Genomic DNA, 13,603 nt, shown 5'->3' on the forward strand with positions numbered 1-13,603 from the left:
CTCTGGGTGGTTCACAAATATTAAAACCACAAAATAACAGCTTAAAACTGCAGTATAAAAGTTCGACTAGAATAAAAACCTAGCTGTGGATACAGATAGTTAAAATGCAATAACAGATTTAAAACAGCAGAGCTAACATCTCTGGAATGCTAAAAATGCTTGGAAAAATAAAAAAAGGTCTTCACCTGACGCCAGAAAGAGCACAATGTAGGAGCTAGGAAACATAAACAGGGTGCCACAGCAGAAAAGGCCCTTTTTCCTGGTAGCCAGCTGCCTCACTTCTTTTGGCAGGGGCTCCAAGGGAAGATGACCTTAGGGTCCAGACAGCTACATATGGGAGGAAATGATCCTTTAGGTAACCTGGGCCCAGGCCATTTAGGGCTTTGAATGTTAATCACTGCACTTTGAATTGGACCTGGAAAGGGACTGGCAACTGGGAAATTACTGGAATAATATGATCTCATTGGCCAGTCTCCATTAACCGTCTTGCTGCTCTGTTTTGGGCACACACAAATGAACTGTTTTGAATGAAACCATCTCTTGTCATCTTATCAAATTCCGTATCATTGCTGCTTATTTGATGGACACTAAAATGCCCATGATGTAATTTACCTCAGTGTGCAGAATATGTTTGTCCAGCAACTGTGAAAGCACAATAATTGATTCATTGAATGCTCACCCACAAGTTTCTGATAAAACCTGTTCTGTGGTTACAAATCAGCAGTGCTCTTTTGGCTTGTTTAAATATCCCTGTGCTGCATTCTCTGCAGCTCACATGCCACCTGAACTGGCTTACAACCAAAATAAAAGCATACAACTCACAAGAAAATCATAATTCTACAATGAATTTTCAGCCAGCTTAAAAATGTACAGTTGAAAACAATACAGAAGTTTAAAACACACAGAGAGACAGACAGACAGAGAGAGAGAGAGAGAGAGAGAGAGAGAGAGAGAGAGAGAGAGAGAGATATCAGTCTGCAGAAAATCTTAAATGTGCCATGTTTTTACTGTCAGGGATGCCACTATGGAGAAGGTTTGGCCCCATGTCCTTGCAGTCTTCACCTCTGCAAAGGATGGGATGTGGAACATGGCCTTTCTTCATAGAGCTAATGACATTGAGAGCTGCTCTCTAAAGTATCTGCAACCTACACCATTTAGAACGCAAACCTATGCATGTTTAGACAGAAAAGAAGACCCAACTCCCAGCATTTTCTGTCTAAACATGCATAGGTTTGCGCCCTTCTATTTTTAAAAGTCATCAACAGCACTTTGAAAGGGGGCTCAAAGACAGTCAGTCAGTCTAGGTGAGCTAAGACATTAGTAATGTGCTCCGTCTGACTTGCCCTGTAAATAGGCAGGCCATGGATTCAGCATTGGCTGTAGCTTCCAAACCAATGTCAAAGAAAGCAGTAGAGTGCGCTGACGAAATCATGTGGTAGGTTAGTAAATCTCGCAAAGCCACATCCCTCAAAGTAGGCTTTTCCTGAAGGGATCTGAAGCAAACTCTGTCTGTTCCTTATATCCATCTCAGTTTCCAGAATTTGTCACAGTTTAGCATGAGCAATAAATGGGAGCCAGGGTGAGGGTGTGATGCAAAGAGTAGCAAGCTTGATTTTTAATGGATGGGGTCACTGGAACACGTTGGCCAGGGGAGGGTGGATATGATCTGTCCTCCACCCTTGATAGTGGGTGTCCTCACATCCACTGATAGGAATACTGTAGTGGAATGAGCAATTTCCTCTTTTCCATTTTGAAAACTGTTCAGCATTGCTGGGGGCAGGACTATGTTTCCAGTGCTTTATCTCTCTCCCCAGCCCCACTCCAAAGCATTAGTAGGATTTGGGATCCAGAGGAGAACGCATTCCTCCCCACTTCCTTTGGGCCTGAAAGTATACCTGATTTGAGGTAACAGGGCAGGGACAGGGTTGAAAAACTGGACTAGCCCAACACCTTCCTCTGACTGTACCAATTGCCTGCAATATCCAAATATAAGGTTGTTGGACTAGTGGATAATTATTAAGAGCCAGTGTGGTCTAGTGGATACAGAGTCTGATGTGGAAGACTTTGGTTCAAGTCCCTCTGTTTCAGTGGGTTGTATGCAGGTGAATACAACAAACCATAAACTGTTTTGGAATGTATAAGGATAACTAGAGCTAACTCACAAGTAAACTGAATCAAAATCAATTATTAACAAGTGTGTTCAAAATCAAACCTCATGTCAGGATTATTTTTCCCTACAACTAAAGGAAACAGTTGCCTCAAGTGAGCTACACCTGGAAGAATAACCTTTGCAGAAAGATGCTAAATGAACAACAGTAGAAAGGAAAAGAAAGTTGAAAGGATTGTCAGTAAAAAGATTGACATACTTGATTATTATCTTCAGTGCCACATAAATTGAGTCAATAGTATATTCTTTACTAACGCTTGAAAAATGTTGCCTTTTGTAGATCTAATGATAGAAATGGAAGATCAGACAAATGACATCAATGAAGCAGGCATTCCTGTGCTAGACTACAAAACCTACACGGACAGAGTCTTCTTTCTGCCGTCCAAAGATGGAGAAAAAGATGTAATGATTACTGGGAAGCTGGACATTCCTGAAGCTAGGCGGCCAACCGTAGAACAGGCATTGAATCAATTCTCCAATTTGCTCAATAGTAAATCATTTCTCATTAATGTGAGTAGAAAATGAAAGGTCACCTTTTGTATTTCTGAAAAGCATTTTTGTCTGATATATTTGTACAGTAATAACAAAATTACTCCACATAGTTTGTGTAATGAGCATTTTGTAAAAGTCTGTAGTATAAATCTTGCATAGTTTTATTCTGTTTCCATCATTTCATCTGTGGAAGAATATGGTATTCAGTTGAAATATTCTTGACTCCTACCATTAAATATATATATCAATTTGGATCATTACACCAGCCATTTGGAATAACAATTTTAAATAGACCCAGTATTTTACAATTTGCTCTTTATACTGATTTAGATCTAAAAGTTATTAAAAATAAAATCTTTAAATCTGGTGGAAACTAAATGGATATATCATAATAATGCATTATTTGAGACTTATTGAGAAATGCTTTACAGATTCTGACTTTTTTATGAAACCAAACTTTATTTTAGAAGTGCGAAAGTGTAATTTGGTTAATATAGTTCAGTGTATAGTAGGTCAAGAGCAGTCTTCAGACACATTGCAATTAATGTCATGTTGCAATTAATTGTACAGGTGTCCAGTCTTCAAGCAGAACATTAAGTTACAACAATGTACATACTAAATTTCATTCTGATATCTCAAGCTTCAAGGCAATTACTGCATTGGGGTGGATTTTTGCATCTTTCCAGGCCCATCTGAAAACAAGTGTACAAGTTTTATTTGTACTTGTATTTATTTCAGCATTTATATCCCACCTTTCTATGATAAACAAAAAGCCAGGGCATTGTCTAAGGCAGCCTTCCCAAACCTGGTGTCCTCCACTTGTTTTAGACCATTAGCCATGCTAGTTAGGAGTGGTAGAAGTTAACATCCAAAACATCTGGAGGGTACCAGGTTGGAGAAGGCCGGTCCAAGGACACATGAAGCAACAACTTTGCTGAACCTAAACAGGTTTGGGTCTGGCCAGTGCTTGGATGGGAAACCACCTGGGAACACCATGAGTTCCAACATGGAAAAAAGGAGGATATAAATGGACTAAATAAATACAACATCACACTCACACTAATCAAGTTGCATTTCAAACATGAAATGTGAGTGAGGTCCCGGATGTGTACTTTTATTCTACTATCTCAGGTTTCACATCAGAGATCACTTTACAATATAGTTCGCATTTTCTTTCCTCTTTGAAAATAGATGTGGGTGATCAACTGGTATTCAAACTTGAAACATAGAGTAGTGTCCTGAACATGTGCACCAAATCTCATTGTGATATCTCATTGTTAAAGGGATTATCATGTTGCAAATGACAATTCAGAATGCTGAATAGATCAGTTAAACAAAGGTGTTACTTTATTTGGCAAAAAAAACCCACAAGGATTGTACTCAGTACTGCTGGAGTATTATTTGCCCCAATGTTTTATCTTTTGGGAACTATGATCCCAGTCTGAATAATAATAAGAAAAATATTTTTTTTCATATGCCTGTTACCTTTTCTTTTTTGTTTAGTTCATCCACACGTTGGAAAACCAAAAGGAATTTTCTGCCCGTGCAAAAGTATATTTTGCATCTCTCTTGACCGTTGCTTTGCATGGGAAGCTAGAATATTATACTGACATCATGAGAACATTGTTTTTGGAGCTGATGGAGAAGTATGTTGTGGCCAAAAATCCTAAACTGATGCTCCGAAGGTAGGGAAAATTTCTTTGATAAGCCAGTACCAATGGAAATTGCCCACTTTCCATTGAAAACGTCCCGTTATTTTTCATCAGGTTACAGTACAGATCTCACCTGATTTTGCCTGTTCTTCCCCCTCCTCAAATACATCTGAGACTACTTACAGAGACCAAGACATGATGAAGATCTGTTTTTATAATTTAGAATCAGGACCAGCCTGAGACAAAGCACAAGAGCTTCGGCTATGGGGCGGTATATAAATGTAATAAATAAATAAATATAAATACTACAGAAGTCAAACAGAGTGGCAAATGAATCTTTCTTCAACACTGGTGATGGGATGGCTTCTTCCACCTCACCTAAAGACAGCAAGCTAGTTTGGGGGTGGGGAGGGGGCCGGTCAGGTGACATGAAATATACAGTTCTGTCCTCCAGCAGAAAGGAAGTGTGAGGAGGTTGCTAACATTGACCCCTACAAATCATCCATTATCTGTGCCTGAGGTGACCACCTCACTCTGTCTCTACTTCTCTTGCTCGGCTTCGTCCATTTTCTCTTGCTGCCCCTTATGCCTGGAATTCTCTTCCAGAGCATTTGCGGATCATGAGTTCAGTTACTGTTTTTAAAGCTCAATTGAAAACTTTTCTTTTTTCTACAGCTTTTAGAACTTGACTTTGTTCTTACTTTAACACTGTTAGTTTTATTGTCCCTTTTGCCTATGTGGTGCATTCTCTTCCCTTTCCTATTGTTTTACTATGATTTTATTAGAATGTAAGCCTATGTGGCAGGGTGTTGCTGTTTTATTCTTTTACTATGTACAGCACCATGTACATTGATGGTGTAGTAGTAGTAGTAGTAGTAGTAATAGGTTCGGCCATCGTTAGGATTGTAAAGGGAGTAGCCATTGACTCTTTTTACAAATCCCAAATTCTGGGACTTTTGTCTTCTGAATTCTATTTTGATTAAATGCCATATTGAAAACTTCCATGCTTAATCTACTTTTACACTATTTACTTGATGTATACAGTCTAGTTTTTCACAGTCTGCTTGGTTATATAATTTGTTTTCTTCTGTCTATAATCCCATTTTGTTCATCGCTATTGTCATGTTACATTGACCTGTCTTTATATGCTGTTACGTGTTTGAGGGTATGATACTCTCCTTTCTTAGGAATTTGTTATTTTTTTGTCGTAACAGTGTAGTACAAAATTGACCAACGCATATAACTGAGCTGCAGTTGCTAGCTATTCGCTTCAACACAAGTGCCTTTTTTATTATTTTAGATCCGAAACCGTTGTGGAGAGGATGCTTTCTAATTGGATGTCAATTTGTCTATATCAGTACCTCAAGGTAAAGTCTGAAATGCATGCATGCTTTTCATTTGCTGTATTCAGGCATAATGCCAAACCACAGGTTAGCATTACAAACCAGCCCTGGGCCATTTCTACACCTGCCTTTTTTCACGGGATCATCCCTGTGCACCCAAATGACACACAGGGGATCCTGGGAGCAGGCAGGGACGATCCCTCCATTTGCCTGGGATAATCCTTAGGTGTAGAAAGGGCCCAAGGCTTGAATGCTCCCTCTTCCCATCACATGCAGAGATTAGTAACTTCTGATCCCAGCAACCCATAGTTTGCTTTGGAGGTAGTCACAAAACCATAGTTTGTTCGTTCAGATAAAGTGGGAGAACTTTGCCCCCTGCTGGGATCAGAAACAATAGATCTGCATTACAAGCAGGGGAAGAGGGAGCAAGTAAGCCAGAACAACTTGCTCCCGTTTGTTCTCCTCATGCCAGACTACAGTTTACCTTTGAGTGCAGTCGCTGTTTCTCTGTCAAAAGGTAGCCAGTAAAATATTGTCTTCCCTCACCAATTCCAACAGGACAATGCTGGAGAGCCTCTTTATAAGTTGTTCAAGGCTATCAAGCATCAGGTGGAAAAAGGGCCAGTGGATGCTGAGCAAATGAAGGCCAAATACACGCTGAACGACACGGGCTTGTTGGGGGATGATGTGGAATACTCTCAACTGGTATGTGCCCTTTTTCGGCGTTTCCTTACGTGTTTCAGGATTCAATGCTTGCATTGGGCTCTTGATGTATCCAGAAGAAGATTTGACAAAACAGAAATCATGGCTATGATTTAAGCCATAATGGCATAAATGAATCTCCATAACTTTGAATACCAACATTCCTGGCTGACCACTGTTGGATCTTGTATTCAATAGACCCTTGCTCTCATCTTATCCAGGAAGGCTTTCTTAGGTTTTTAACCTGTCTACTAATCTGCTACGAATACTGTATCCTCATAGCTTTCCACTCTCTCTTCACTCATCCTATGTTACATCCATGGCAGGACTCCTTCAATACCTGTTTTCTCAGTAGCCAGCACACTGTGTTTGTGTGTGTGTCCGTGTCCGTGTCCGTGTGTGTGTGTGTGTGTGTGTGTGTGCGTGTGCCCCCGTGCCCCCTCTCTCCACTGCTGTTCAATGAGCAGCATGCCATAACAGCTTAGGGCCTGTTAATGCTCAGCCACTTGGCCCTCATGCAGTTGGAACTGTATCAGCTGGGTGGTGCAGTGGGATAAGACTGGGCTTGAATAGGCTCCCGTTTGTAAGGCATCTGGGGCCAGACCAGAGGTGACATTAAATGTGTCTTTGGAAGGACCCATTTAGCTTGCAGGTGTATTATTATTATTTTTTTAAAAAAGCATCAACTGGAGTGGCTGATAGTTAATGGGATCAGAGGAGGCACGGAGAGGGAATTTAACACTTTCCTCCCCTGCTTAAAAACAACAACCCTGCTCTACAGCTTGCATTTGCTTTGTGTATAAATCTCACATTGGTGTCAGTGGGAGATTTCTTCTCAACTGAAATACTAGCTTCAGAGGAGTAATTCCCCTGAATTGTCAGCAATTCATTCTCTCTCTCTCTCTTTCTCTCTTTCAACCTGTATGTTCAATGCATCTTTGCAAAGTTGCCTCTAGTTTGGCCCTGGCTTGCTTATGAAGGTTAAAAAGTAGTGGATGTGCACAGACTGTGCTACTGGGCTTTGCAGAACTGTGCTGTCATATTCATTGTCTAGAAAATCTCTCTGCTATGGGATTTCTCTCAAGTTTATTAACACCACGAGAAGTCACCTCATTTTGTTTGACAGTGAGTTGTGCAATGGCCCATCTGGGACATAAATGAGTTCTTTTAAAGCACTTATGAAGTGCTGTTTGAAAGCACATTTAATAAATATATGTTTTGAAAAGAAGGTTAGTGAGGACAGTGTGGGAAGAGCAAAGCTTTTGTAAGAATTTTGCACACTGATTACAGCTCTGCTAAATATCTAAGAGAAATAAAACCGCCTAGGACATCGTTGGCACTGCCCATTTGTGTGAGCTGAAGAATGTGACCACAAATTCCTTATTGGTTCCTCTCTAACTCACTTCCTTTATCCTTGCCCATGTGAATGGACAAGATTCCCACCCATCACTCCCTCTGTTTGTTTGCTATATGTGTTCGCCCAAGGAAGTGTTCTAATAATATTCTAATAATGTGTTAATAAAGTGTTCTTAATAATAAAGTGTTCTAATAATGTCCTCTAATACTGTAACTGCAAATGTTTACATAAGGGACCAGTCAAGAACTTTTGGTCTTTTCTTAAATGACCCATTCCATGCCATCGAAGGGTTATTTGCCTACCACCCCATCTCTGTTCTGCTTAAAGCCATAAATACCCGCTTAATGCCAATTACCCACTCGTAGGCGTAGATGAAAGTAAACTACATCAGCACACATCTTTTCTTTCTGTTGCGGGGAAATGGATTGTCAGAATTGTGTGCTTTCCCAGTCCTTTCCGTCTGCAGACCTGAGAAGCTTAATTGCAGGAAAAGTAATTATCAGTGAAGTTAATTACCAGCATTAATCTACCATACCAAGTTAAATCAAGCATGTGCAAATGCTGCCTCACTTGCCAATGTGATAAGCGGCACCCTTGTTACCCGTTTGTAGGTCCAAGGTCATTATCCCTTTGCTAATACAGTCCAGAACCTTAAATATAGGAACGCTCTGTGGTCCAGCCAAAGTTATAGAAGTAATTGGAATAAATCTTAGATTTGTAGAAGATTTGTATATGCAAGTGGGAAAGTGTGCATCAAGATAGCTCAGCCATGTCATATGGCATGTCTGTTGTCCTCGACATTTCTGAAATGTTGCTGCCTACTGGCTGTTGTATGACATATGTGAACTGAGTTTGTCACCTGTAATTTATGGGGTGAAATATGTTTAAAATGGATAGATGCTGCTTATTTGGGGGGTGGGTGGGTGGGTGTTGTTGTAGAGTTATGAGAAGAACAGAAGAAGAACAAGAATCAAGTATTCCCAACTACTGTAGCTATCCTAAGGATTGCTTTCTCTGTTTTGACAGAGCAGTAAATAATAACTCGAGTCACTTCTGTTAAGTTATCTTGCTAATTGACTTATCTAAGAAGGCACAGATGGTAGACAGTCCAGCTATTTTAATGATTTGTCTCTGTTTAAAGCCTGTCTTTACGAAGTCCCCAAGATCCAGGCATAGAAATATATTGAAGGAGAAAATCCATTCCATGCTGTACGCTCTGAATAGGGGGGAAAATGACCAGAAGACTAAAATGGCTTATTGGACTAGTTAACAATGGAGGTCTCAGTATGACCCACATTTCCATCACAAACATGTGACAAGGTGTGGTAACGAGTGCACATGATGTATTATAGGACCTGCCTAAATTTCAGTCTTTGGGAATAAAATGAAACTTTTAAGAAAACATCAACACTGATTTTTTTTTCTTGCTTGGTTTTAATAACCACGACATTTCCCACCTTCCAGACTGTAAATGTGATAGTACAAGATGAAGGCACAGAATCTGTACCAGTAAAAGTGCTCAACTGTGATACTGTTTCTCAAGTAAAGGAAAAGGTCATTGACCAAGTCTATCGAAATCTGCCTTATTCGCAGTGGCCAAAGCCTGACAGCGTAGTTCTTGGTACGTATCTGTTCTTGTTGTTTTAATATGTATGTAATAAACACTGGTGTCAAAAAGAGGATACTAGCAAACAGAACTGAGTCAGTATATTTTTCTGTACTTATTCTCTTAGGTTCATCTTAATAACTGATTAACTTGTTTCTCCTATACACAGAGCATTTGGTTTAAAACCTGTTCCCACATATGCAAACCCATGTAGTAATCTATAATTCAGCTTAATTGTCAGAGGAACAAAGACCTATTAACTGGTTAAGAATGGTTAAAAAAGGCTTATTGATCGTAAAAATCAGCTTAGTTATTAAAGGAACTGATATTCTCAATAATCCTGTATATTTGACTTCTAGAAAGCTAGACCCTTATGGGTGCAACTTTATGCATATTTTGTCAGAAAACCCTGCATAGGACTGGACCCCAAATAAGTTTTTCTTTTCTTTGCAATATATGTTGTGAGTCACTAAAATTTTCTGATTATTTTCCCCCCAAACCTCTGATGTATTTGGGGAAGATTACTACATATAGGATACAATCATGAACATACTTACCTGGGAGTAAGCCCCCTTGAATTAAGTGGGGCTTATTTCTAAGTGGACATCCATAGGATTATGCTGGTAGATACGTTTCTGATTCGTCTTATATGGTTCAGGAGAGAAAGATGGTTTGTTTTTCTTTTTAAAGCAGGATTAATTTTTGGGGGTGTGGGAGGAGAGCAGATGCTATTGCTTTCTGTAATGCTTCAGTGGTTTGCTAAATGGAAGCTCATTTCTGGTGCATATTGTTTTTAGTTGCACATCAATACAATGTGTTTTTCTTCTTGTAATTGCTCTTCAGAATGGCGTCCAGGTTCAACTGCACAGATACTCTCAGACTTGGATTTAACATCCCAAAGAGACGGCAGGTGGAAACGCATCAATACCCTGATGCACTATAACGTAAGGAAGCATTTTGGAACACTTTTTAGGATCTGTTGAATGCTTTTTAGTAATACACAGCTTTCCTTCAAAAGCTGTTTGACTGGGACAATGTGCACTCCTCTACGTATCAAATCTATGAGTTGATCTTTTTTGCTGCTTTGTAAAGGCCAGTCTGGAAATCCTAAAAGGCTCTGAAATTACGTTGTCATTTGCTGCAACTGAGCAATTATAGACCGCAGTCTCTTTGGAAACCGAGGCATATTTTTTACTCAGGATAAAAGTTAGCTTTGTATACAGCTACACAAGACTGCCTGTCAATTATGCCTCAGGCAAGATGTGCTTCCAGTAACACTTTCAAACTTGAAGAATGCCATGCATCCTCTCAGCTCTTTAGTGAGTCTCAGTCCCCCCCCCCCCCACCGTATTCAAAGAATCTCAAGGCTTGAATACTGAGTTGAGGGGGGGCGGATTCATAGTCAGTGGATTTTAGCTGTGATTAGAAACTCTGATGATGCATTTTTCCCAATGCACTTCAGCGGTGGCCACAGCTCTGTGCACATAAATATTTGAAGCGCACACTCCATTGGAACAAAGGAGTAAGCTCTTCTGTCTGCACAAGTGCTGTGTGAACATCTAAATGAACCGTTAAAGGCACTGCAGGAAAAGGAAGAGTGAACATGGGTTGGCGAATTAATATTTTGACACTGCTTACATGGAAGGTAGAAATTACATGGAAGTAAGTCATATTTTTGCTGTTCTCAACCATTTTTTTCTGTGTATTTTCTTGAAGGTACGAGATGGTGCCACTCTCATTTTGTCAAAAATGGGGGTGTCCCAACAGCCAGAGGACCACCAACAAGATATGCCAGAGGAAAGTAAGTACATGCGTTGTTGGCCTTTTAAGGCTCCAAAAGCAAACCCGAGCACATAACATGTTACCAATGGGCAATGCTGATGTTGTTCTGTTCTGATTTGGCCCTTGGGTCACTGTGGCTTAAGCTGTTCTTGGCATGCAGAATCATATCAACTCACAGGAAACAGCGTGGTTTCCATTTTCAGTGTAAAAGGGGATTTCTCCAGTACCAATAGAACTTCAAGGCTGCAGTCCTATACATACATGCCTTGGGAGTAAGCCCCATTGAACTCAGTAGTACTTACGTCTGAGTAGACGTGTATAGGATTTTATTGTAAGAGATCATTCCACTACTTAAAGAACCTTAGCTCTTTGACGATTATGGAGTTGGTGTGGTGGTGGTGGTAGTGATGATTCATATCATGCACTTACAAGGGGACCCTGGTAATCTCACATTCAAATGATTCATTGGAATCACACAACCTTAGCATGAACAATGCCACTGCTTCAGATGCTCATAGAGCATTGGCCCCTGGGGTGGACTGGGTTAGTAATTTGTATAAATAAATACCCGGATTTAGGGACTCTATTGTTGCCCATAGTTTTTCAGTGCTTTTAGATCAGTTTTGATGAGATGGTGCTACCTTTTTTTCTAATTGCTTCTTAAAGCTATTAAAATATTACTGATATACCTATCATTGTTGGGGATGGCAGCATGGCAGCCTCTAGAGTGTGGGTGCAATAAATCCTGTTACTGTTCTCTGTATATAGACACACATTGCACCCCCAAGGCTCCCCATTTGTTTTTCAGGTGGATTTTGTGTGTTCCATGTCTGGAACATATATGATTGCAAACTACTTTGCTGTTCTGGTTTCTGTCAAGGGGAAGGGGGGTGAGTTTTAATCCTGCTGGTTGGATGGGGTGTCTCACATTTTTAATGCGTGAGCAGAGCAGGGCAGAGAATATAGGACATTTGCATTGAGTTGTGTTTTGGTTCTGCCAAGTCCAAGTGATCAATCAGGTTATTTTGGTTATCAAGAAGAAACAAGCCAGCTGTGCAAAAAGATGGCAGTTTATTGATGGAAAATGGATGCAGAATATATACATGCAAAGAAAGTTAGCATCTCCTTCCAACTAATCAAACTTTCATAGCTGGGTATGATAGATGGAAGCTGTCCCTTTGAACCACAGCAGGTTCTCCAGGCCAGTAGCACATGCAGTTCCTCCTGAAGTGAAGCCGAAGCATGAAGCCCGTACATTGGATCTTACTGGGTCCTCTGCTCAGGGCCTGACAGGCTACACTCCTCAGAAACTGATCAATGACTTGGACCTGGCAGAACCAGAACCCAATTCAACACAACATTAGTTGTCATTCTTCATATAAAATACAACAGGCTGTGAGTTGAGGAGAGGAAGTTGAGAAGAGGGGTACCCCATTTTTGCTCATTAGTGTGTTTAAGCAACTACTGTATACTTCTAAAGTACCAAAGGCTGGTAAAAGCAATTGAGCTTTCCAGAGTTTTATACCCCAAATATAAAGTTTGTCTTCTTAACTTAACAAAATAAAGAAAACCCATTTGCATGTTTCTCAAGTTTGTCTGGAGACAAAGGTATTGGGGTGACAAATGTATTGAAATCAAGAGGTCCTTTTAACCAGGATCTATTTCATGATAGGCAAAAAGTGGGATACTCGGATGACATAGATGCTACCTATTGAGTTGCAAAGATGGAGGCTTCTACGGCTTTCCAACCACTCAGTGCCCCTTTTCACACAGGAAATGGCATGCAGGGGAATTCTGGAAAGGCAATATTTCATTCCTAGCTAATGTTTTTTTTCATTAGTGCTTAGGTCTCTTAGAATTATCCATTGCTGGCTTGTTTATTTGGAAAGCTATAAAACGTTAGAGAGCCAGGGCAGAGCTGCAGCCTACACTGACAATGATTTGTGGGGTTCTTTGTTGCATAAAAAAGACAAGAAATGTTTTTCCCCGAAAAAACAGGTTGTTATGAGGCCTGAATACAGAGTCCACCCTTGCCAATTGTACAAAAATAGTGTATTGAAAGGGGTTTTTGTATGCTTACCAAAAAATCCTTGGATTGGCTGTTTTATTGAAGTCATTTCATGTGAATCTAGGCAGTTTAAGAAGTTGATTTCCATTAATAATATACAAAGAAAATGGATTTACATCTCATTCCAAAAAAAGTGGAACAATGTCCAAATGGTTTAGTAACAGTTCTGCTTTCTTTTTTTTTCTGGAGGGTGATGTGTTTTCTGATTATAGGGTCTAGTGAATTAAGTGCAGCAATATTTCACATTTCCAAATGGCATGTTGAAATGAATGGAAGTCTCGCAAATGTTCCACTCCTGTGGTGTTCCAATCCATTTCAGTGGGACTTTCCAAGGGGGAAATTAGCTTGATTGCTCCCATATATTTTTTATTTTATTTTATTTTATTGCATTCCAGTTGAGAAGTGAAGTTTTGTTGATCTGTCACAGAACTTCT

At 40.0% G+C, this 13,603-nt stretch overlaps 1 protein-coding gene across 2 annotated transcripts in view; it reads left to right on the forward strand.

The window, feature by feature from the left end:
• Positions 1–13,603, forward strand: part of PLXNB2 (plexin B2) — a 335,450-nt gene that overhangs the window by 304,478 nt on the left and 17,369 nt on the right. For both annotated transcript variants that reach the window (XM_063134078.1, XM_063134077.1), the window contains 7 exons: positions 2,448–2,677; positions 4,163–4,344; positions 5,612–5,678; positions 6,213–6,359; positions 9,178–9,334; positions 10,163–10,263; positions 11,036–11,120. In XM_063134078.1, the coding sequence (XP_062990148.1) occupies positions 2,448–2,677; positions 4,163–4,344; positions 5,612–5,678; positions 6,213–6,359; positions 9,178–9,334; positions 10,163–10,263; positions 11,036–11,120 (969 nt within the window). The remainder of the gene's footprint in view (positions 1–2,447; positions 2,678–4,162; positions 4,345–5,611; positions 5,679–6,212; positions 6,360–9,177; positions 9,335–10,162; positions 10,264–11,035; positions 11,121–13,603) is intronic.

The sequence above is a fragment of the Elgaria multicarinata genome, chromosome 9 (assembly GCF_023053635.1).
Source record: "Elgaria multicarinata webbii isolate HBS135686 ecotype San Diego chromosome 9, rElgMul1.1.pri, whole genome shotgun sequence".
In the NCBI taxonomy this organism is placed as follows: domain Eukaryota; kingdom Metazoa; phylum Chordata; class Lepidosauria; order Squamata; family Anguidae; genus Elgaria; species Elgaria multicarinata.